This window comes from Astatotilapia calliptera, chromosome 7, assembly GCF_964374335.1.
Source record: "Astatotilapia calliptera chromosome 7, fAstCal68.1, whole genome shotgun sequence".
Classification (NCBI taxonomy): Eukaryota; Metazoa; Chordata; class Actinopteri; order Cichliformes; family Cichlidae; genus Astatotilapia; species Astatotilapia calliptera.
In genome coordinates this window covers 16,143,724-16,168,642 of record NC_137428.1, presented here as the reverse complement: position 1 = coordinate 16,168,642, position 24,919 = coordinate 16,143,724, and the positions used below count along the sequence as shown (strand labels likewise).

Sequence of the window (24,919 nt, the reverse complement as noted above, 5' to 3'; positions counted from 1 at the left end):
ATAACTAACTGGATTTTGAACCAGTTACCAGGCATGTGAGTGTGGGGAAATATATTCAGTTTTAATTAAATTACCGGTACTAAATGGGAATAATATAACTTTTAAAGGTAATGAATTGTTGTCTTAAATTTTCTCCCTCAAATATTAGGGACTCTTAAAAATGTTCTTGTAATGTTTAATTAAACAGGTAGATAGAAAAACGCTTCATGTATCACATCATTTACTATTGATGGTGCCTTCAAAGGCTCTCTTACTAATGCCATATGCCATTTGTGCATATCACAAATACTGGCTTTTTATAGTACAGTCGTTAACAAACCCGACGATCTCTCTTTTGCCCACGGGACAAAGTGTCCATGATTTCTAAAGACTAATTTTCATTGGTGAGCAACAAGACCGTTGACTGACAGCACTTAGAAATAAAATAATTTTAATGCACTTCCACCTGATGCCCTCAAGAATACGGCCATTACTAGTTTTTACCCTGCCTCTCCTGCACTGAGTACAGTCTCTTTAACGCTTTGTGTACCATAGATGATGAAAGAGAGCCTTTGCCGTTATATTCAGTTCAAATTGTTGAACTTTTCTCATGTAACTTTGGGTGAAGTTCACTTTATCTCTGAAAGCCTTTTGTGATACTCTATCAAACTACTGACCTTTTTTAAATTACTCTGATATGTTTTGAAACATTCCACCAGATGTTGTTAAGTGTATTTGCTTTTTTATCACTCACACCTGTCCGGTTGTCAGATGTTTGTCTGCCTGAATGAAATTGACATACTTTTGTTTTCAGGTGGATTGGCTGAAAAATGAGGAAAACCTGAGCTTTGATGATGGTAATATCATGGAGAAAAAAGGTGACCACAACCTCATCATCTCAGAGGCCCGGCTGTCTGACTCTGGAAACTACACCTGTGTTGCCAGCAACATTGTGGCCAAGCGACGCAGTGCCACTGCTACTGTTATAGTCTATGGTAAGATTACAGTTCTTTTAATTTTGCAATTTTATCTCTGACAAAAAATCATGAGAGTAGATTTGCCTGGTAACTTATTACAGTAGTGTTGAAGAATAGTCTTGCCTACATCAGAATATCAGTTTTCACTAGTATGGTATTCAGTTAGCGGCTAACTAAGCTTTACTCCCACCGAGGTTGATTATCTTGTTAGTAGTGTTAGATCCTCAGTGCATAAGACCCTGGAAATTGTGGCTCGTTAGATAGTAAAATCTGCCTTAAAGCAGATAACATGCAAGTCAGAAAGGAAATAGTGCTGCATTCTTTTGGGCTGGAAAAATGGTTTGTTACTTCATTTTGTAAGTCCTCCTTAAAGCTAGGACACCTCACTGTTTGTCACTGATTGAGAAAAATGGGAACAACCACACACTTCTTTTCAGCGCTGTAGCCAAGCTGACAAATAGTCAGAGCTCATTCTTTTAACCTTAACTAGAAATGACTTTCTTCAGAGACAAGATTTTAAAAATTAGAGAGAAAAAAATAGATTCACAGCTGTCCCGCAGTTATGCCACAGCAACTTAACACTTAACTGCTAATATTTACCTCTTATTTATTTCTCCCCAATAAACCTTGTTGAGTTAAGGTCACAGTAATTTATCCTTCTGAACCATCAATGTGCCTTTTATACCCTATTCCTTCAAAACTGCTCAAAAAAGTCTAAGTATAGTTTAATTAGGTTTCTTCCTGTTAAAAGGGAGTTTTTCTTCCCTACTGTCACCAAGTGCTTGCTCATAGGAGGTCATGTGATTGTTGTTGTTTCTTGGTAGTGTTGTAGGGTCCTTACTTTACAATATAAAGTGCCTTGAGGTGACTTTTGTTGTGAATTGCACTAAATATCAGGGCTGTAGAGAGTGAAATAGTGTCATACTAGTAAAAACTCCTTTTAGACTGAAGGGCAGCCTTAAATGAAGTGTCTCATTGTTCATTTTGCTGACCTTTCATCCTGTTATTTTTATTCTTTTAAAGAAGGCATTTAACTGCTGCAGGAATACATCTCATTCTTTCTGACATCCCATTGCTCCGGTCCATCAATCATTAATTTCCATAATGCTAATGAAGTCCCTGACAAGCTTACTATTCCCGATAGCCTCCAACAGATGTACAATAATGGAACAGTAGTATTTCTTCCTTTCCTATGACAGCAAATGAGCTCATTAGTCAATCATCCTACATTACTTTAGGAGACATATCCGAGGAATAAGTGTACATTGACAGAAGGGAAGACACTATTGATCTTTTTTTTCTGATGTTCATTACCGTCTTTGAGTGAATCCTCTGACTGTGATGCAGGCCAGAATTCCTTTAGTGGTTCTTCATACCCTCCTCTTCTGACACGTGCAGTGAATGGCGGCTGGTCATCCTGGACGGACTGGTCTCCCTGTAACGTGCGCTGCGGTCGAGGTGTGCAAAAACGCTCTCGCACTTGCACAAATCCGGCGCCTCTCAATGGTGGAGCCTTCTGTGAGGGCATGTCAGTACAGAAGAGTACTTGCAACACAGTGTGTCCAGGTAAGAGCAATAGCATGTTCTTTTCACTCTTAGTGATAAAGAGCATGTTTTAGTGTTACTAATTTTGACCTTTTGAAGCTTCCCTTGCATCTTACAGCTATGGGTTAAATAAAAGATTTACAGTTGCCAGATAAGATGTGCAAATTTTAGATTTATGACAGTTGAAATTCTGTATTGTTCAAGTAGTTTTTTCTGCAGAAATCACTTCTTATTGTGAAAATGCACTTATTTGCATTCATGAGAATATTTGCATAAGATCAATACAATACAGCACCTGTGTCTTTGCAACAAAATCTAGATTTCTGTAGATGGTTAGCTTTACTTTACGTTGCACAAAGAATAGAAACTGGAATAATTGCTGGACTGACAGCTAGCAAAACAAGAAGCTAACAAAACTCTTCATCTGTCATTGTACAAAATGTATTTATATTTACGTACTATTTGTATAACATCCTTGTGAATATAATATACCTAAGTAATATGTAAATATCATTAGCACAAATACACAAGATTGCATATAATAGCATAAATAGTTTAGTAATACTGTCTTTATTTCACTTCTTTTTCATTATTTGGTCTAAATGTAAAAAATAGTTGGCTTACTTTTTCAGTCTCTGTTTGGAGAAAACTGAAACTTTGTGTTTTGTAATAAATAAATAAAAATTATAACCAAAAACTCAGTGATGAACCATAAACATTGTTTAATTGGTCCAGAAAGCTCAGTCTAAATACTATTATTTGTGTTTTTGCAGGAGCTACACAGTTGAATAATTTTTGTGCAGCACAAGACCCACTATTTAACCACAAATTGTTGCTGCTATCCTTCAATCTTTCTACAGAAATTAGATATAACATATGCCATGACACTTGTCTTAAAAGCTTTGGGTAGGTTTTATAGTTAGCACTAGTCTTCTTTCAACCTCAGAGATTTTACTGTGAAAGCATCTGCAATGCACTGGTGACAGTGGGTTGCTATCTGAAATCAAATGCAGTGCACCTGTGAAACAACTAATGAAGGGGAAATGTCTGGCAAGAGGAGAAAGATGCACAAATGGAGAGGGGTGAAGATAACATGAGAGAGAAGCTAAGAGTAGAATCTCAGGTTGTAAGAGGAAGTAGGAGTTATCAAAATTGTGCCTCTACCCGTGTGTTTTTTTTCTTTTATAGACAAGCCCAAATTTATGATTTCAACCACAGTGGAGTATAAAGAAAAACGCTCATCAGGTTTAAGTTTAAAAAAAAATTATCAGTCGAGTACAGTGCACTCCTCCAAACATTATCTCCTCTTTGCCAAATGTCTCCTTCTGACGGATTCTTTCTCTGCATCTGGGTTTGAGCATAAACAGGATGCCTTTGCTTTCAGATTAGCAGGAAGAGGGGATCTTTTAGACCATATGGAGGGGGAAAGGCGAATTGATGGAGTCTCTTTATGCTCCAGATCAGAAACACCAGCTTTGTACATGTTTTTGACACTTTAAGTGGGACATTATTTTTAGTTGCGCAACTGTTACCTTGAAAGTGTTTTGCTGTAAAGTTCCACAGCGCTATTAAAAAAATACACTTAAACCTGGAGTATGAGTAGCATGCATTTTTTAGTTCCTGTTGTGTTTCATTGCATTTCTTTATACAGTAACATGTGCATGTATTCACATTCAATGGCTCTATCTTTGTGTTTGCCCCTGCAGTGGATGGCGGCTGGGGAGAGTGGAGTGAGTGGTCAGCGTGTAGTTCGGACTGCGAGAGGCAGCGCAGCAGAGAGTGTACGGCTCCGGAGCCCAAGCATGGGGGGCGACTGTGTGACGGGGTGGCAGTGGCTACAGAAAACTGCACAGGCGGCCTCTGTACACAGAGTGGGTAACATCAGCTCCACACTTCACTGGTTAAAAAGGAGAAAAAGATATAGTGGTTTAGCACCATTACTGTCAGTCCCATTGTGTTCATTGACTGTGTCATCATAGACTTACTGTTCATAATTTTTGGCAGTGTGGGCTAGATCATGATCGTCATGATAATCATGCTCATTAGCAACGCCCTCATCCGTCTTCATTATTCAAACACTTTGTTTCACATACATCACACACAGTGTGCACCAGCGTGGATTTGCACGCAGGCAGTGATTGAATCAGCTAACGCTTAAATGATATTGTGTGTTTCTGCAGATCGGAAGTTGCTGCATGATGCCAAGCCACAAGGTGAGCTTCTGTTTAGTTTCATTTCTTGCTGATGTTTTATTTAAAAGATATCACTCTCTCCAGCCGTGACCTGGACGATTGCAAGATTAGGGATTGGGATTAGAAAAAGGTGTGACCAAAAGTTTTTTTCACACATTTTGCAACTCTGAACTTTTGTAAACAAAACCCAACAGAGGAGTATATAACAACTCAAACTAGGCATTTTTAAACACCCTTTAACCTGAACCTCCCTGACACAAAGTCCACATATACTACAATAATAAGAATTGCTGAATTTACATTAGCAAGTCCAACATCCTAATTATCTGTCTGCTCTACCCAGACAGCATCCTCACTTTAACCAAAAAGTTTTGAAGCCGTGTAAAATGTAAATGAACACACAATACAATGGTTTTCAAATTTTATATGCACATATCAAATGTTTAAATTGAGGCTAACAAAAGGCTGGAAAAGTGAGCTGAACAACGAAGAGACAAATTTTCAACTAATTAGGTTAATTGGCAAAATGTAAATATGATTGGGTAGTACAGAGGAAAACTGAAAGCAAGAGCTTGAAGGATAGATGGGTAGAGCTTCACGAGGTAGCAAAAAAATCTACACTCCCAATTATTTTGTTTTAAATAAAAGTGGAAGTTTAGAAAAAATGGAAAGATTTATTTAAAAAAAGAAAAACAACCACATCTTTATTTTACACCAACACATATATGATTACCAGTAAGCAAAGTGGTTGTTTGTTTACATATTGGTTAAGAGTTTGTTTCTAAAAACATTTTCCGACTATAATATGCAGTGTACCTTTAAATATCATTTGAATGTCTATTATAAGGTTAAAACTGATGTTTCACTCAGTTTTCAGTTTTGTTTTAACTGTTTGTTTAGGTTATAGCACCAATACTAATGTGTTAGGTAGAAGGCAAATTATAGTTTAGATTAAAATACAGTGAGTTATGGGTAAGACCTGACACATTATTATGTGCCATTCATGCAGGAAACATTGTGAGTATCTCTGAGACGCCAATTGTTCATACAATAGCATGGATGAATATCAATTATAACACTGCTGATTATGGAACATTATTAATATCATTACCATTGCATTGCTATTACAGTAAGTATTCAATATGTTTACTCAGTTTTACATGTAATTTTAATGTACTGATGTACTGATTACATGTACTGATGGTATTACGAAGCCCAATATGTTTTCTAAAACTAAAGTATAATTTAGGCTTTTTTTGTTAAATGCAGGTATAATAAGTTATTTTCAGAGGGTAGTTCCATTCACACCTAGTTGAGTTTTGTCTTGTAAACACCTTCTGGGCTGATAGCAGCAAACTGGTGCGATGTCATTAATGGCATTTATAGGAAGAGACTGGCTCTGGCTGCATAATCCCACTGTTGGAGTGACAGAAATTCTCTAGCTGACAAGAATAGTTACAAGAAAACACCACGCTCATCAGCAGCCATTTGGTTCTGGCACTGGTTAAGCTTAACAAATTACTAATGTTGCCCTCAGAGAGGGAATTGCCCTGAAATAGGAACAATAAGCTGCCAAGTGGTAAATCACAGGTGTGGCCATAGAGAATAACGCTGTATGACTCACTGTGAATTAGCTTATTTAAATACATATGTTTTGACGAACAGACAGCACATCAAATGACACGTGAATGAATAATGATGATTAATATTAACAAATGGCAAATTAAATTCATTTCTAAAGGTTGTTTGGCTTAGCCGTTTGTTTCCCTAACCAAACATTTGTCATTGATGCTTCTTATCTCATTTCCTGAAATATTTAAATAAAGTGCATTGTGACTTTTGCTGTGTTCTTTACACTCTGCATCCGTTTCCACATGCTGTATGTTGTTTGACTTGGATTGTTACCAAGTCTCTGTAAAAATAACACAAGCTGTATCAAACGTCCCAGCTTTTATTGCCATTATTATCTCAGTTTCACTCCTACATTAATGATGCTGTACACTTCTACTTATTTTTGATTATATCTGGCATTGTGTTTCAGTTTGAGCTCTTTGCGGTTAACCACTGTAAATCCACTGCTTTATGCATTATTGCTGTGTAGGGAAATGCTACTGCGTAGCTTGCACAGAGAAAAATCAATTTGCCCATGTTTTCCTGACTTGTCCTTTCACATAGTTATGTCTTCTTGTTTGTCAGGAATGGGAAAAAGAATGCGACCAGGCTGCCAAAAACTTCCCAAGCCCTCAATTAACCTGCTACTGTAGCTGTTAATACCGCTTTGCATATTTTGTCAATTTCTCCTGATTTGAGCTTCAGGCTACTTAGAGGATTTCTCAGCATGTCCTGTTTTAGTGCAGATCTCATTATCTTTCAAGAACAAGCTAGCAGCTCCTTTATTTCCCCACTCATTCGTTTGCTTTGTGGAGTTGGACGCCGCAATACTGGTGGGACCAGATAGAGCATAATCGCTGCCGATGAGCTAATTTAATGAATTGGTTTTGTCACATTATCCCAGTGGAACACAGAGTGCCTCCAACACCAGAGCCAAGCAGTGTTTGAAATGACAGTCAGGTGCTGGGTTGATTATAATCGCCTTCCTTCCAAGGTTCCTCATTAGTAACTTTAACACTGAGGAATGGAACAATGAAGCTGTGCATCATGGAAAGAACAGAAAATAAAAAATGCACTAAAGTAGCATGAAACCAAGGTAGACTTCGATAAAAGCGCTACTAAGCAACACAGATTTCCAGTTTATTTTGGGAGAGAATGTCTCCAAGCATCCTAATTAACCACAGAGACTCCGAAAGCAAATATAAGAAGTCTTGATGCATGCTCAATCATCCAGATAAGGAAATCCCAAAAAGTTGATTGTGTTCATATGGACATTCAAAATCATGTTTGTTTGTTTTTTTCACTCATTCTGACATTTCAAGGTGTGGAGAACAGCAGTGATGTTGCCCTGTATTCAGGCCTGGCTGCAGGGGTGGTGACAGTTGTACTGCTCATCGTCGCTGTCACTCTTTACCGAAGGAGCCAGAGTGAGTACGGTGTGGATGTCATTGACTCCTCCGCCCTCACCGGAGGCTTTCAGTCCTTCAGCTTCAAGACCTCTCGTCAAGGTGAGTCATTAACTGTGGCTCTCAAATATCAGAGACAATTTGCCCTCGAAATTGTGTCATAAAACACTGAATCCAAATGAGAACTTTGTACAAAAATCTAAACGTGAAATTTTCAAAAGCAGCAAAGAATGGATGGATTTGGGGGTTTTCCTGCAAAAGGCAACTGAATTTGGTTTTAAATCCAAGTATGCATCCTTTATAAAGCTCCTTGTAAAAATTGAGGATTCATGTTGTGTTGGAAATCTTTTTTGGCGTTTTGACATTTCACTGTATGCACATTATGTGAACTAGCTTAACAGTGTGCAGAAGTTAATTTGTTGAAGTCTATTGCAGCTATGATTATTTAAAGAAGAATTTAAAGACTACACAAGATATGCACAGTCTTTAACTTGTCATTTAAAAGCACAGACAAATTGTACACAATGCAATTGGAAACTCAGAGAAACTCCAATATGTAAACACTGTTTATTTGCTCTTGAAGAGCCTTATCTCCATGTAAAGATATTTTTAAAAAATTGTTTGTTGGACTTTGCAGTAAGATCTTAAAAAGGCAGTTTATAACAACTGACAAAATCTCTGTGACACCTCTACACCCACCCTGCCACAGATGGAGCTAACATGCACAACAGTTAAATATGATGTGCAATTAAAAGTGCATCACATTATAAACCAGAGCGTCAAAATAGCTTGTTTTTATGTTTTTATTTTGCATGTGCTTTTATTGCTTTTAACTTTTATTTTTTATTTCAGTTTGGCTGTTTAAAAGACCACAAAGAAAGCCCTAAAAATTAAAGCTGCAATTGTTGCCTGCTAGTGCAGAGAGCTGGCATTGTCTTTGACATTAATAGCCATTCTAACACACACATAAAAGCAAAACACAGAAAAAGAATACGACATAGACATACAATCATGTAAAAAGGAAAGTACATCCTCTTTCATTTCTAACATTTTACATATTAGGACATAATACAGAGTCCTCTGTTCCTCACCAGGTTATAAATTTGTGTTGATAAAGCCTCTGATGAACAACACATGACATGTTACACCATGTCATTAACTTTAGTTGTTGGAGGTACTTGTATATACACAGCTTTCTCAAGGTCCTGTTGCAGCATTTCAGTTGGTTTGAGGTCTGGACCTTGACTGGGCCAGCCAGAATACTTTAGTTTGCAGAGGACTTCAAAGTTGACTCAAAAACTGCAAAGTTCCATGTGGCTGCAAAACAAGCCCAAATCATCCACCCTCCACCATCGTGCTTGACAGTTGGTGTGAGGTATTTGTGCTATTTTGCGGTGTTTGGTTTTATCAGATATAGCACTGTATATTCTGGTCAAATATCTCCAGTTAGAGAAGAAGATTTCTCCTCGCAACATTTCTAAACAAGCCAATTACAATGTCACGTATTTTAACATTTGATATGTTAACTGAGCCCCGTGGAGTCTTAGACATAGCTCTTGGGTTTTGTGTAGCTTCTATGAGCATTGCATGCTCTGGTCGTTGGGTGGTCTGTTTTCCACTTTTTTCACTGTTTATCTTTCTCCCAGATTCATGGGCAGCATTTAGGTGTATTAACACCTAAAAGCTGCAGAGCAGAAAACTTCCAAAACTGCTGCTTTTATGGAGATCACCCTTCCTGATTGTCAGTCAATTAAATGCTTTTCATTAGTAGCACTGGGTGGTTCCTTACCTTCGTAATTCCTATAGGAGCAGAAAAGGTGTTTAATTTTTGTTAATAATGACACTGTGTAATATGTCATGAGTTGTTGCTTATCTCAGGTTGTATTTACCTCATCTTTAGAGCTGCTTAGGACACAACTATTGATGATGACCCTTGATTTCCTTTTTTACTCTGCTGCTAACGTTTTAGCTGGCTATTATAACTGAACACACACCCCCAAAAGTTCAATGGTGATGAACTGGAATAGGAATTAGTTTATTATTTAATTATAAATAATAATGTAATAAATAAAAATAATGTAAAATGTTGTTTCTGGTACACCTTGTAAGAGAAATACTGCAAAGTGCTTTATGAAAAAATTCTAACAACAGAAAGGCAAAAAATTACATCTAAAGCAAGTAGAATAGTTATATAATGAGGTTCTATGTAAATAACACCAAAGATCTATGCAAGCCATACAGTTTTCTATGTATCTGTATTTATTCATCTTTATGAAATATGAATACATTTATTTGTACGATATATATGCATTAATTATTAACACGCTTTAGGGGCCAGAACTGAGTTTATCTGTTTGTTTGCTTTAGCCATCTCAAGCTTTTTTTCTGTCTGTGCTGTAGTGCAATAAATGTCCAATAATTTACAGCTTAACCTATAAAACATGCATTGCATTTATTACTTTATTGCAAACATCCATATTCAGCAAGCAATAAACTTATGGTAACAAGCAGATTGTGCACTCTAAACAAATGTATAATTTCACTCTTATCTATTATTACTCAGGCCTCCTCTTAAGTACCATAACTTGAAAAGTTAGTTGAAAGGAAGTTGAAAAGTTATCAGATAATATCTCAGTTTTTGGTATTGTATTTTATTACAAAACCACAATTAATAATTCACGTCTGCAAAATTAAAAATGTAATTTATTACCGCTATCTCTTTTTTTCGCTGAGCACCACAATGGAGCGTTTGCGGTCCCGTGTTACTAAACGAAGAAACATCAGAGCGCCGTAGCATGCTGTTTTACTCGGCAGATTGAGGCATATTTTTGCAAGGCTGGCATTATGGGTCGCCACAGCGGCAGCCCTCAGCAGGGCATAATAAAGTTCATTTTGATAACACAGCAGGAGGCAGGGAAAGCTTTAATCTTGGTCCCTGTTCACTGTGTTAGAGGCGCTAAAACAGCCAAGCCTCCATAACATTCTGCATGTCCTCCCCTCCTTGCACGTTGCGCCCTGCTGTATGCTGCTGCAGTTATCATTTCATCACGATCATTTCATTTCAATACTTTTTTGCAGTCACGTTTTTCATTATGAGTAACTGTAATAACAGCTCACCCATTAAAATTATTGGCCAATTTACAGTACTTTGCTCATCAGGAGATACACACACTGTGTACTCAGTGTCTTCAGGTCTTATTTAATGCTTGCTGGAAGCAGCTGTCAATGGGTGCTGTTCATTATGGCATTGTCTCTGCACGCCTTTCTTTACTTTCATCTCTTCTCCTCTTAGTTCCTCCCAGCGAGGATCTGAGAGAGAGAGAGATGCGAAGAGAAGATGTGAGAATGAAGGAGCCATAGCTGTCATATGAGAAATCCGTACTTTTAGAGTCAGTTTTAAGCAGCGTTAGTTACATCAGCAACATGCTGCACAGCTGGATCACTTGTCACACTGACTGATTCAAATGTCCACAGAAATTCTTCTCACACAGGCCTTTATTTAAACTCATTAACACAGCCGATAAATCGTATTATTGTTGTTGCTCGTGTATTGATCAAAAATGCTGCTTTGTTTGATGCAGCAGTTATTGCTATTAAAGTATCTAATATATTCTAATGTCTTATATAGACATAAGAAGAATAAGACATACTTCCTTTATCCCAAATACTGGGACATACAGGTATATTACACAGTACCATATAACTGTGATGTGTGTTAATCAGTCGGTTTATATACAGCACTGAAAAGTAACCAGTGTGAGAACATCTCTGTTATTTATTCTTTTTTTCAGTTAGATTGTAGAGTCAGATCAGTGTTGTCAGTTTAGTTTTAGCTTAGATTCCATCGGTTTCAGTTTTAGTCTAACTATTAGAATACGGTGGGTGTTTTTTAGGGGCAGATTTAAGAATTTCTGAATAAGTTATTTACTTGCTGCTTGTTTGTGGTCTCTGTGACTTCAGTTTTGTCTTCAGTAGCTTTAAAGCATGTGTATACGTGCCCATTTCATAATTGCATCCAGCTCTTGCTTTCTTTTCCAAACTTTACTAATCCCATCATTCTTGTGCAAGTTAATTTTGGCTTTATTTTGGCCTTCCTGTTCTTGAGTGAACCAGTGGTTTTAACTGGTTTAACTGGACAATGATGCCTGGTTTCTCTATAATATTCTTGATAATATTCTTGATTTGGTTCAATGTTTTTCTTAAACATAGAAAGAATTCTACGATCCGCATTAAATGTCTTCTGTGTTTTTGAGGCCTTTTGCTGTGTTTAATAATATTCCACAAAAAAATTTTATCCTTCTCTTTTATTGGTTTTTTTTTTCAACCTAATGACAACCTTAAATAACATCAAAGTCTTTTAGGGGCCTCATCTGGAAAGTTCCAAACATAATTTCAGCATTTGAAATCATCTTCTGCATAATTAAGATGATTATCTGCATAATTTGTCTTGGAAAAACTGAGGGGACATGTCTTACTTGACCTGGTTTGTCAGTCAGTTATCTAATTACTTTGGTCTAATTACTTTAGCCTTTCAAAATGGAGTATATGTATTTAAAAAAAAAAATCATTGTAATTACTTAACTAAACAGTTGATTCTTCAATTGAAGCTCACAGTCTGCACTTCAGTCACATCTTAATTGTTTGATTCAAAATTCACTGAGGTGTTGTCCACAAATCTATGGAGCTAGCTGTAAATTGGGTTATCAGTAGAAAATGAATAGAAAAAATCAATAACAGTGTCACTTCTAAGTGAGTCACACTAAGATATATGTCTTTTTTTCATTGTATTACAGCAACAGCCACGGACAGAGAAAACATATTTGTGATGACATACTCTTCAGGTTGTTTTGTTTTTTTATTGATGATGTGGGCTCTCATGTGTAATTGCAGACATTAATTTGCTTTTTCTCTGTGTGTGTTTCAGCAAATCCTCTGCTTATTAATTCATCCATGCAACCTGATCTGACAGTGTCACGTACCTACACCAGCCCCATGTGTTTTCAGGACTCCATTGACAAGGAGCTAATGGCTGAGCGCTCACTCCTTGACCCGTTGCCTGATCTTAAGGTTAAAGGTTAGAAAACAGAACTCTTATGAAAGTCCATGTCTGTGGTACTCAGTTACTTTTGAAAGGGCAAGTCTCACAGAGAAGTGAACGGCTCTGTGGATGCACTAGGGCAGATAATCTTACTTTGGATCTGTTTTTTCCTAAGGCAGTCTCTAGGAAAGTCAATTTTCAGTGCATCACGAACTAGACACTCAACACTTCATGTTGTTGTTTGTTAGTGCTGGTTGCTGCCTTTTATTCCCTTGGTGGCATGATTAGCATTCAAAATTAAGGTGATCTTTGAAATAATTGGTCCTTAACTTAGACAGTGTATAAAAAAGTAGATGCTTAGTCCAATACAGTCATTGTCAGAAATGTCGAAAAACAAGAGCCTTTTTATTGTACTTAGTGTGATTTTATAAAGAAAAATATTCTTATTAAAGTCATATCTCCATTTGGCTGCCTACATACTATCAGAATTTGCTAATGATGATCAGAAGACTATGCCAGCTTACATTACAGCAGATAGACACACAATTTAAACCCCATTGCTCTTGTCTTTATGGGTTTGTTCCAGATAAATGAAAGACTCCACCCCCCGAACTCATTTAAGTGCAGAGTGTTGCAATTACTACAGCCCCAGGCATACACTTTTTACCTTGAGGCAAAAAGCTTGACAGTGACAGGGTTCTTGAGACTTGTTAGTTGGGTTTTCACTAAGCTTTGGCTGGACAGTTACTGTTTAGAGCAGGGGTTTAGTAAACAGTTTCAGAGTGATTGGTTTTGCAGTCAAGAGCAAGCTTTTAAAAAGCTTTAAAGGGCTGTTTTCCTACTGTTGGATGTTTGACTGTTGGACCTGAAAAAATGTGTTAAAGCTACACAAATTCTAATGTCACAGAGCTTTCACTGTATCCTCAGGGGTGACGGAAAGGGCAGAGTACCACGTCATGTCCCACCCTCAGACATTTCCAAGGGGACTGGCTCCAGACTATAGAGGGGTTGCAGTGGGGACAACACTGGGCAGAAGAGGCAAAAACCTTTTCAGTCCACACGTCTCTCTGACTCCCCGCTTGCCTCTGCACAGAGCAACTGCAGTGTTTGGCCATGCTGGAGGCAGGCTCGTGGTACCCAACACAGGTGAGTGTACGATGAGGCAATTATCATTCAATATCTTCCTGCTGAAGAGCATGTGTCGACTTCAGTTCCTCCAAATTCAGCTAGCATTCACAGAGGATAGAAACTATAAAAACAAGTTGTTCTCATTTGCACTTTTTAAGTTGTTTAACCTTGTCAGAGTTGATCGGTAGCAAAAATGAGGAAAAAAGTCACATACTGAGTAGGCAACATGATTATGGAAATATTATTTACAAAATGATGAAGTTAAAAAGCACTAGCATTTTTAGCCAATCGGTTCCTACCCTGCAAAGTATGGAAAATGTTTTTGATCACAAAAAATACTAAACTTTTTCCTCAAATAAATTACTTTTTTTAAAGCATTTTAGGAACATTTTAAAGCACCTAATGCGTGCTGAAGAAATATAAACAAGTGTATTTAATGTGCTGCTCAGTCTATTGCATTATGCAGGCAGCTCTTTCTCGTGGCCTACATTCATCATTGTGTCCCCTGAGGGGCTTTATGTACTGCTAGATTGGCAGTAATTGTTTATGATACAGTAGAATGTTATGCATATGTCTTTGTGTTTAAGAGGAAAGGATGTCTGTGATGCCTGCTTCTGTGCATGCTTGTGAATAAGAGATCGCTGCCAGCATCGAATCACAAGGGGACTTGCTCTGGCGACCTTTTTCTGGGGCCCGTCACCCCTCTGGCTGTCACCTTCACTAAACAGACCTGACAGCTGAGCAGGTGTGTGTCATAAGTGTGCATGTCTGCTTGTTTGTTGATCAGCATGCCTCCTTCTCTGCAGGTATCAGCCTGCTGGTGCCTCACGGGGGGATTGCAGAAGACACTACCTGGGAGATGTACATGAGCATCAACCAGGAGGACAGCAGGTGAGGGACTCTCACTGAGGTGGTGCTGTATGCTTCCTAGTCTGTTCTCTTTTAATCCTTCAACAACACATTCCTCATCCCTCATCCTGCCACCTCGTCTCCTCCTCCTCCCTTTGCCGAATGAGCGCCACAAACACAAAACCTTTCTTATGAAGGCTACGCTGTGACATGTAGTGTACACATGCACATGCACATGTTCCCACACGGCATGCGGTCCTTGCTTATCTCACAGACACTACAGGGGAGGACATGGTGTGTCACAAAATACATTGGCAGCTGTAGACAGATTGTATTACTGCCTTAAGCAACTGTCATAGCAGAAGAAGATACGCTCCGTGACTCTAGTAGACCGTTTTGTGTTTGCATACGTAACTGTGACAATATCTCTCTCCATTTTGACTGGTTAGAGTGATGAACTTAGTGAAGTCATGATGATGGGTTATATTGATTAGGCAGACAGAGATAGAGCCATGGGCATGTGTCAGAATTTGGGTGACTATTACCTGCAAGCAGAAATCTATTTCTGTAACTTTCTTATTTCTCGCAAAGCTATCACTTGAGGAAAAAAAGGGCTTGATAGATAATAACTCGGTGCAAAAGGGCTGTAATACCTTTGGATTCCATGCAGCAGAGCTTTGGATGCTATCTGACAACCAGATGTCAGTGTTTGGACATGTTCTTGATTCACAGCAGACAGTATCAACATGTCAGTATGACTGCGTGAAGCCCTGCTAGCTAGCTGTCACCCCAACCACACCGCTAACCACCAGTGATTCTCGATGAAATTGGATTTCTACGTCCAAGGGGGAATCATAAGTGACATCTAAATATCAGCTGTCTTTTCACCTTACTTCCACCCACCCATTTAGTGCCTGGGGTCACGTGGGAGAGGGAGCATATCAAAGGTCACATATAGGTTGTGGCACAGAGCTCAGTTAGCAGACTGGTTGCACACTCCCCCGCCTTAAGTCTCCCCAATTCAGCCAGACTGTTGCCCTCCAAGCTCCTGCTTTGCTCTGATAAGCCCGATGCTGTTTACTTCTCTGGCTGCCGCTTAAGAAGCTGCAGGAGCCGTGCACCACTGAGCTGTCACTCAAAGCCTATCTTCTGACAGCCACAGAGTCCAGGGGAGAAATTGGATGCTTTCTCCCCATTCAAACCTTAGCCATCTACATAAGACGATGCTTTCCTCTGCAAAGAATAGGAATCGATCAGCTGGGGCTCAGTTTCATGTGTTCGCGAGAGCTGCCATCCATCCTCTGGGCTTCACGAGGTTGTTTTGTGTGTGATCTTCTTCAGCTCAGCAGGGGACAGTGAGTTGTCCAAGGACAAAATGCACCTGATACTCTGCATCTTGCAAAAGTTTCAAGCATATTTACGAGGCAGGCAGTTTTTGCTCTGGTGTCAGTTACATCAGACTACGCAAACTTTAAAATTGATTGGCACTTGTTTTTGGTTGAGTCGATCTACCAGTGCGTATCTACAACCTACAGCCCGACCTACAAAACTCACCCTCAGACCTCCCTAATGATCCTTCCCTCTTCCTTCTTTCCTAAAATCCACATTTCCATCATGCATTACTATTTTTAATGCATGATGGAAATGTGGATTTTAGGATTTTAACCTTTTTATTTTTCACACTGACTCTGACAATGAGTAATTATGGTAAAGCTGATGAAAACCGTTCTAATCAGAGTGGGAGTCAGAAAAATAAGTATTTTTTTAAGTTTTTACATTTTCTGGCATTAATACACTTACATTGCACAAAATATTAAAGGAGATTCACATTACCTTAAATCTTGAAGTCTTTGTCATGGCTTCCGTTGTTACCTTAATTTTACATCCTGATGAACTTGATGCCTTGGCAAGATGTCATTGTCCAAGTCTGGCTAACTTTCAAACCATGGTCACCTACAGGGTTTTTATCGAAGGCCTAAGATTGTGTGGAGGTCTGAGTCATATTTTGTCACGGTTCTGGGTCATTTTGACCCAGCATTTTCTGTTTCTTATATTGTGGTGTTTTTCTAGATTATGATTTATGTTCTAATTCTTGAGATGCGCTGTTTTGCTTATTTTTATTCTAGGTTTCAGTTGGGTTCTGGTCATGAGTTCAGTTTGATGTTAATTCTTCCTTAAGTCTCTGTCGTCTCTGGGTTCCATGTGTTGTATTCTTTCAGTCTGCCTCTCAGTGTCAAGTCTGCGTCTTTGTGATTTGTTTCCTGTTTGATTTTGATAGTCCCAGTCTGATGTCAGTGTGTTCAGTTTTACTTCTCCCCTGTCTCGTTAGTCTAATTTCTCCCTCCTGTTTCCCATTCCCTGATTACGCCCAGTGTATATAAGCCCTGTGTTTTCCTTTGCTGTCTGTTGTGTCATTAACGTCTGCGCACCCTCAGGTTGCTGTGTGTTCTGTTACCTGGTTTGCCTCCCCGTTAGTTTATGTTTCCCCCAGTATAGTTAGTCTTCTGTTTGGTCAGCAACCTGCAATAAAGCTGTTTATTTTTATTTTACTTTTCCACCTTTCCTGCCTACCTTCACACAGACATGACATATTTGTCATTTTTTTAGTGCAGTAACCTATGAACTGCGATGGATGATGAGCTGGATGAGCTACTACACACGGACATTCTGGTTGACTTTTCTCTGGTTTCTGAGTTTTTTCCTTTTTCCTTTCTTTCTCTGCTTCATCTTGTTTGTTAGCCTAAATTACATCCTTGTATTTAATTTTCATTTAATTTTTCATCATTAGGTTTATTATTTTCACATCCTCCCTTAGATCTCTTTCCGCCCTCATTAGTGCCTACTTGAGTTCACCTGTGCTTTGTTACCACTTTTCTCATGTTGTGCATTTTGTCTGTGTTTTTGTCACATCACTGTGTTACTTACCTTTGTTCCTGCTTCTTCTAATCTTCAACGTGGAGTTTCCTGCTTCCTTCCAGCAGTGCCTTTTGTTATATATTCTTCTATAAAACTTTAAGATCCTTTTCCTTATCCTGTGACTTTTCACTTGGTTTCCTACCTTTAACATCTGATGGTTTTATAGTGAGGAATATTATAGTAGATGTGGAAAAAAACATAAAAACCATTTTGTAAAACTGCACTAGCACTGCACACTAGGTATACATGCAGCCATTGCATAGCTTTAATTTTGGATTTTTACCACAAATACTTTTTCTGACTATAACAAAAATAATCTGCATGATCCGATAACAACTTGCTTGTATTTTCCACAGAGTGCCTCCTTTAGCTAAAATTCCAGCTAATGAGGACACTTCTGTTTCTGCAATTCCGTCAAACGGCATGCGGCTGTGACAGCTTGAAAGAAAGACTGTCAAACACTAACAAGGAATTGTGAAAATATGATTTGCAAGTGTGACCTGAGAAAAAAAAAAGATGCATTACACTGGATGTTGTTTTGTTTAAACCAAAAAAAAACAAAACAGGAAAAGAAGAGTGAGTATGAGACAAGGCTCCACTGTTAAAATACACACAACCATCATCATGGAATGATATTTCTTTGTTCGCATATAAACAATCAGAGTTGCTAAATAACCATCTTTAATCTTTGCTCGCAGGCAATCCAGATAATTAGTCTCAGCAGTAGGTAACCTTGGTTTCCTCATAGCTAAGGGCTGATTAGCACGAAAGTGCAGCTGCAGGCCAAGGTGCTACTGCGATGTGTGATTTTATTTTTAGACCCCAGATCATAACCTCTTTAATTTTTTTAGTGTTGATTGGTAACAGCATAACGGAGAGGGTTGAAAAAAGCTTCACACATCACACTGCACCAGAAACTGTTAATATAACAGGAGGTGAACAGTCTCAACCACACATCATACCCTGTCTGCATGCAGGCACATACACACACCGTCTTACACCATGCTCCACCTAAAATGGTTGATCTTACAGGTAATTTGCTGGACAGGCTGGAAAACTAAAAAAGAAACAAAAATTCAGGTGCTGTTTTTTGAATTAAATCTGTGAAAACTAAATTTACTTGTTGTTTCTGTGGCTTAAATTATGCTCATTATAACTTTACTTGCTAACAGTGCATACGCTTAACACTTAAAGATGAGAAGTCAGCTTAAACTGTGCAATGCCGCTGCCAGTTAAATGTTCCAAAAAAAAAAGTAATAGATGTTTTCTGAAGTGCCATTACATCATCATCTTCTGTGTCAGGCGCTACAATCAAGAGCACCCTTTGAAAATTAAAAGTGCATTTTGTGTTGAGAAAATCTGGTTACTGGGAAACAAGACTGACTGTATGATATCTAGTGAGGGGTTTTTTTTCTACGCTGCACTGACATTTACTGTGATTGTGTGAGCAAAACTATGAGCTGCATCCTAAAAGTCAGAGACACTGTGTGAGGGGGCCATGACGCTCAGAGGATCCTGAATTAATGTAGCAGATTTATACGACAGTAGAGATGGTAGTGGGAGTGGGAACAAAAAAGCCTCAGATATGATTCATGATCATTTACATGCTGTCTGGGGGGACAACTTATGTTAGTGTAGTCGTTGACAAATTTGCCTCTCAAGCAAAAAGTCACAGGTTTGATCCCAGGAGGAGATCCCTTGGGGTTGTGTCAGGAAGGCATCTGGTGTAAAAAAAACCCAAAAACAGCAAACATGCATGAAAGTAGATTTACACTTCAAATTTAGATAATAATAAATACCTCAAGAAGCCTGCCAAGTGCCCAGACCTGCTTCTAAAAAAGACTTTGCTCACAATCAGAATATAATTTGGGCGTAGCTTTTTGCTTAGTTATACACGAGTCGGTTGCTGCTAAGATCGAAAACTACATTACACACAATACACAAAACACAATAACAACAAAAGAATTGACAAAATTCAACAGCATTCAAAAACGAAATAATTTTTTACCCTTTGGCCAAAAAATTGTAGGTATTGTCGCCGGGCAGGCTGGTGGGCTGTGTGGACACCCAAGTCTGAGAATATCTCAAGAACAAGGCGACAAAAGACTTTCAAATTCATTCCATAGATGCAGCTACTAAAAATCCCAGATGACCTCAAGGTGAAGGTCAGAGGTTAGCTTTTCTGAGAATCACAAAGGCGTTTCAGCTGTATACCATACATGCATCTACTAAAAGACTGAGGGGTATACACTGACAGGCACCCATATTTTGTCACATGTACAGTGGGGCAAAAAAGTATTTAGTCAGCCACCGATTGTGCAAGTTCCCCCACTTAAAATGATGACAGAGGTCAGTAATTTGCACCAGAGGTACACTTCAACTGTGAGAGACAGAATGTGAAAAAAAAAAAAAATCCATGAATCCACATGGTAGGATTTGTAAAGAATTTATTCGTAAATCAGGGTGGAAAATAAGTATTTGGTCAATAACAAAAATACAACTCAATACTTTGTAACATAACCTTTGTTGGCAATAACAGAGGTCAAACGTTTACTATAGGTCTTTACCAGGTTTGCACACACAGTAGCTGGTATTTTGGCCCATTCCTCCATGCAGATCTTCTCGAGAGCAGTGATGTTTTGGGGCTGTCGCCGAGCAACACGGACTTTCAACTCCCGCCACAGATTTTCTATGGGGTTGAGGTCTGGAGACTGGCTAGGCCACTCCAGGACTTTCAAATGCTTCTTACGGAGCCACTCCTTTGTTGCCCGGGCGGTGTGTTTTGGATCATTGTCATGTTGGAAGACCCAGCCTCGTTTCATCTTCAAAGTTCTCACTGATGGAAGGAGGTTTTGGCTCAAAATCTCACCATACATGGCCCCATTCATTCTGTCCTTAACACGGATCAGTCGTCCTGTCCCCTTGGCAGAAAAACAGCCCCATAGCATGATGTTTCCACCCCCATGCTTCACAGTAGGTATGGTGTTCTTGGGATGCAACTCAGTATTCTTCTTCCTCCAAACACGACGAGTTGAGTTTATACCAAAAAGTTCTACTTTGGTTTCATCTGACCACATGACATTCTCCCAATCCTCTGCTGTACCATCCATGTGCTCTCTGGCAAACTTCAGATGGGCCTGGACATGCACTGGCTTCAGCAGCGGAACACGTCTGGCACTGCGGGATTTGATTCCCTGCCGTTGTAGTGTGTTACTGATGGTGACCTTTGTTACTTTGGTCCCAGCTCTCTGCAGGTCATTCACCAGGTCCCCCCGTGTGGTTCTGGGATCTTTGCTCACCGTTCTCATGATCATTTTGACCCCACGGGATGAGATCTTGCGTGGAGCCCCAGATCGAGGGAGATTATCAGTGGTCTTGTATGTCTTCCATTTTCTGATGATTGCTCCCACAGTTGATTTTTTCACACCAAGCTGCTTGCCTATTGTAGATTCACTCTTCCCAGTCTGGTGCAGGTCTACAGTACTTTTCCTGGTGTCCTTCGAAAGCTCTTTGGTCTTGGCCATGGCGGAGTTTGGAGTCTGACTGTTTGAGGCTGTGGACAGGTGTCTTTTATACAGATGATGAGTTCAAACAGGTGCCATTCATACAGGTAACGAGTGGGGGACAGAAAAGCTTCTTACAGAAGACGTTACAGGTCTGTGAGAGCCAGAGATTTTCCTTGTTTGAGGTGACCAAATACTTATTTTCCACCCTAATTTACGAATAAATTCTTTACAAATCCTACCATGTGGATTCATGGATTTTTTTTCCACATTCTGTCTCTCACAGTTGAAGTGTACCTCTGGTGCAAATTACTGACCTCTGTCATCATTTTAGGTGGGGGAACTTGCACAATCGGTGGCTGACTAAATACTTTTTTGCCCCACTGTATCTTGTGTTTTCTGTTCCATTGTTGTGTTTTTTGTTTTGTTTTTTTGACATAGTGTTTTGCACTCGAGGGCCATTGTAGCTCATGTGTTTACATGAGAGGCGCCGTCCATAGAAATTGTACTTTCAGTGTGTGTTGGTGTTTTCCATATTTGTACAGATGTGTGGTGCCCCATTCACGCCTTACACATTAGTAATGCATCTGTGTTGGCTTGTCATGGTCATTCCTCGCTGCAGCTGTATTAATGACCCTGAGAAATATCCACGCTGTGCCTGTGACAACAGCACCAATATCGTGTCCTGTGTATGTGAGGTGTCCACCCAGGGCAGCTGCATGACTGATGGTGGTCCCATTGATTACTCTCAGTCTTCGGGGCTTCCAGCCAAGATTGGGCTCCTGGCCAAGAGCAGCTTGGCCTGGCTCATCTGTCACTGGACTGGCCTGAGCAGGCTTCATAAGCTCCATCGACCCACAAAGCTTACACGCACTGTGCTAAAGCCTGTCCTCCCCAGCCTCACTGTCCATTAGTCTTGGTGCTTTAATCTCCTTCTATCTGTGTGTATGTGTGTCATCTAGTCAGCAATTGATTCATTATGAGTGTCCAAGGATTTGAGTTTACTTTGTTCATAGGCAAGGGTCACACTCTGAAAGCTTGTTGAAGCAGTGATTCATGTTTTTGTTAAAAAACTTGTAACGAACCCATCCAGCTTCATTAACACGATCACAGATCAAACATGAAGTTTACCATAAATGTTTTCTAATCATATGTTTCTCTACCTCTACAGTACTGCGTCCGACGATGGGTCAGAGATCTTTTTGAGCCCTGCAGTGACATACGGCCCACCAGGCCTTGACCTCTCCTATCCAATAGCCATGACCATAGCCCATTGTGCAGAAGTTGCTGCTGATAATTGGACCATCCGCCTAAAGAGACACATCCAAGACAACAAGTGGGAGGTGAGCAAATTCTGTTACCCTTCACCTGTAGTTAACATGTTTGAATTTCCTCCTGTGGCACAAGTGCAGAACGCTAACAAATACAAGCACACATCTCCCGCTAGTGCCCAGAATATCAATAGGATCAGATAAACTGCTTCGACCTACTTTGATGAAAATTTTCTTCCTGAACTGTAGTCATGCAGGCAAGGAGCTGATTTCAGGGTTGCCAGCTTAGATTTGTCATTCTGCATAAAATTTAGCCTTTCAAGCTCTACCTCATGCGTCATTTGCATTTGGTCTGACATTTCTTTTGGATGTAAGACAGATACCTCAACATGAGGTCAAAACCAGATAAAAACCAGCAAAGGTGCTTTTTAAAAGATTTAAGACGTTGCTGCTCTAAATGTGTTATTCTTGTGATAGCTACTTTTTGGATTTTTTTTCCCATTTATTTAGGTCTTTCAGTGTAATAACCCCTCTGAAAAGCCCTTCCACTCCACCCTATAGAGCTACTTCACAAACCCACAGAAGAACACTCAGACATCCACCTCCACTCCAAACACCCTCTATTCATTTTCTTGTGTTTTCTTGGCAGAGTACACACATCTGAGATCTTATCTAAGATCTTTTTAATGTTTAACTAACCTCATCAAAGACCTCTAAGAACCTCATTGAGGCAGAGCGACCCCCGGAGCCACCGAGTTTGCTTGACCTTGGGGGTCTGTCACTCTCTACCAGCCGGGTCCTTTCACTCTGCGTGACATTTACACAGATGTAATTTGTCAGCACACGCATTTCTCAAAAGGAAGCTATCAAAAGACCCATCACTGGTGGGAGCTATATGCCAGCAGAGAGGAGAGAAAACAAGAGTAAGGACTCAACAGACAGAAAGGGGGAGGTAGACTCTGGCAGAACGGCAGAGAGATTCTTTGAATGTAAAGCTGTGGACCATCTCTGTCACTGAGAAATAATGAGGCCTTTATCTCAGACAGGATGCTTACTCAAAATCTAATCTCTGGAATTAGTGATATAATGGGAGATGGAGGTTCCTCTTCCACTCTTTCTTTCTCTCTTTCCTTCTTCCACCTCCGCTTCTATTTCACTGTGTCTGCCTCTCAGTGCCATTCCCATTAAAGTCTGCACTTTGGTACACTAGATTTTGACTCTATCATTTTTCCCTGGCTGCCTGGCGGGGATGAGCTATGTCATGGAGATCCTTCATGTCTGCTCCAGCGCTAATGGGGCAGGTTTAGGAAGCTATGGGACACTAAATTACCCTACATTGCTTTATATGCCTCAGCCAGGCCATATGCAGAGGGAACCTGTGGGTCACAGTTATGTTCCAAAGGTGATTTAGGGAGAATTGAGCACAAGATGAGTAGCAATTGGCCGTTGGATACAACTGCGCCCCACTAATCCGTTTTGTCAGTGTTACTATATCCCCATCTGTTTAGTGAGATGTGTCATTATTCATTTGGCCGTCATTCAGCTTTGCACAGCTCCTGGTCCTGTTTAAGTCTATGTACGAGGGAGAGATTCCAAGTTACTGTCTGCAAAGTGTCTTAATAAAATGCCTAACAGCAATGCAAAAACGCTGATCAGTGGCTCCCGTGAATTGTTGGTTAACTGCATGACCATTCAAAGTCTTTATTTGTCTTTATTTTCTACAGGAAATGGTGGCCAATGAGATAATGTCCAAGCAGTCAGCTTACAAACTATTGCCTTAATCATGCCAATACAGGCTGGATGTGGTTAAGCTTTTAGTTTGTAAACTTAAAGCAGGTTTTTAATGCAGTTATGTGCATTACAGTCAGCACTACTAAAGAACATATAGCATGCATGATTGCAGCACAGCTGAGCACAGTGATGCAGAGTCAAGTGGTGTCTTCATATTAACAAGTGAAATGCATTACTGAAAAGCTGAGAGTAATTTAAGAGCACTATGCCCTGGAGCCACTAAGACCTTTGCTTGACCTTGGGGGTCTGTGACGCGCTACCAGCCGGGTCCTTTCAGGCCTTGTGACATTTATATAGATTTAATTTGTCAGCAGACACATTGTTCAAAATGAAGCTATCGAAAGATGCGTCGCTGAAGGCAGGTGCCTGCCAACAGAGAGAAAAAATAAAAAGCAGACTGTACTGGACAGACACATTAGAATTTTTTCAACCTCCTGAAACCCGTTTTCAACAACAGTATCACTCAGGATGCATCAAAAATCACGAGTATGACAGAATTCCAATATTACAGTGTTCTTATGATTAATTACTAAGCCACTGAAGTCGTTATACTTAACACCTCCATATTTTTATCCTTGGACTCTACTAGAGTTCCTGTGCATGACTGACAGCTTAAAATAAACTTATTTAACTTATACTGTGCCTCGTTGCAGCCCCTCAGTTAATCCTCTGTCTGAAACAAGCTGTTTTAGCTCCCTCCACTTTTCCTTTAA

At 39.6% G+C, this 24,919-nt stretch overlaps 1 protein-coding gene across 1 annotated transcript in view; it reads left to right on the top strand.

The window, feature by feature from the left end:
• The window catches only part of LOC113025470 (netrin receptor UNC5D-like), a 183,134-nt gene that overhangs the window by 143,459 nt on the left and 14,756 nt on the right, over window positions 1–24,919 (top strand). Inside the window, exons 5-13 of the mRNA XM_026173238.2 lie at window positions 794–974; window positions 2,355–2,522; window positions 4,208–4,372; window positions 4,682–4,714; window positions 7,627–7,812; window positions 12,635–12,784; window positions 13,676–13,894; window positions 14,683–14,767; window positions 22,316–22,487. Coding sequence (XP_026029023.1) covers window positions 794–974; window positions 2,355–2,522; window positions 4,208–4,372; window positions 4,682–4,714; window positions 7,627–7,812; window positions 12,635–12,784; window positions 13,676–13,894; window positions 14,683–14,767; window positions 22,316–22,487 — 1,359 coding nt within the window. The remainder of the gene's footprint in view (window positions 1–793; window positions 975–2,354; window positions 2,523–4,207; window positions 4,373–4,681; window positions 4,715–7,626; window positions 7,813–12,634; window positions 12,785–13,675; window positions 13,895–14,682; window positions 14,768–22,315; window positions 22,488–24,919) is intronic.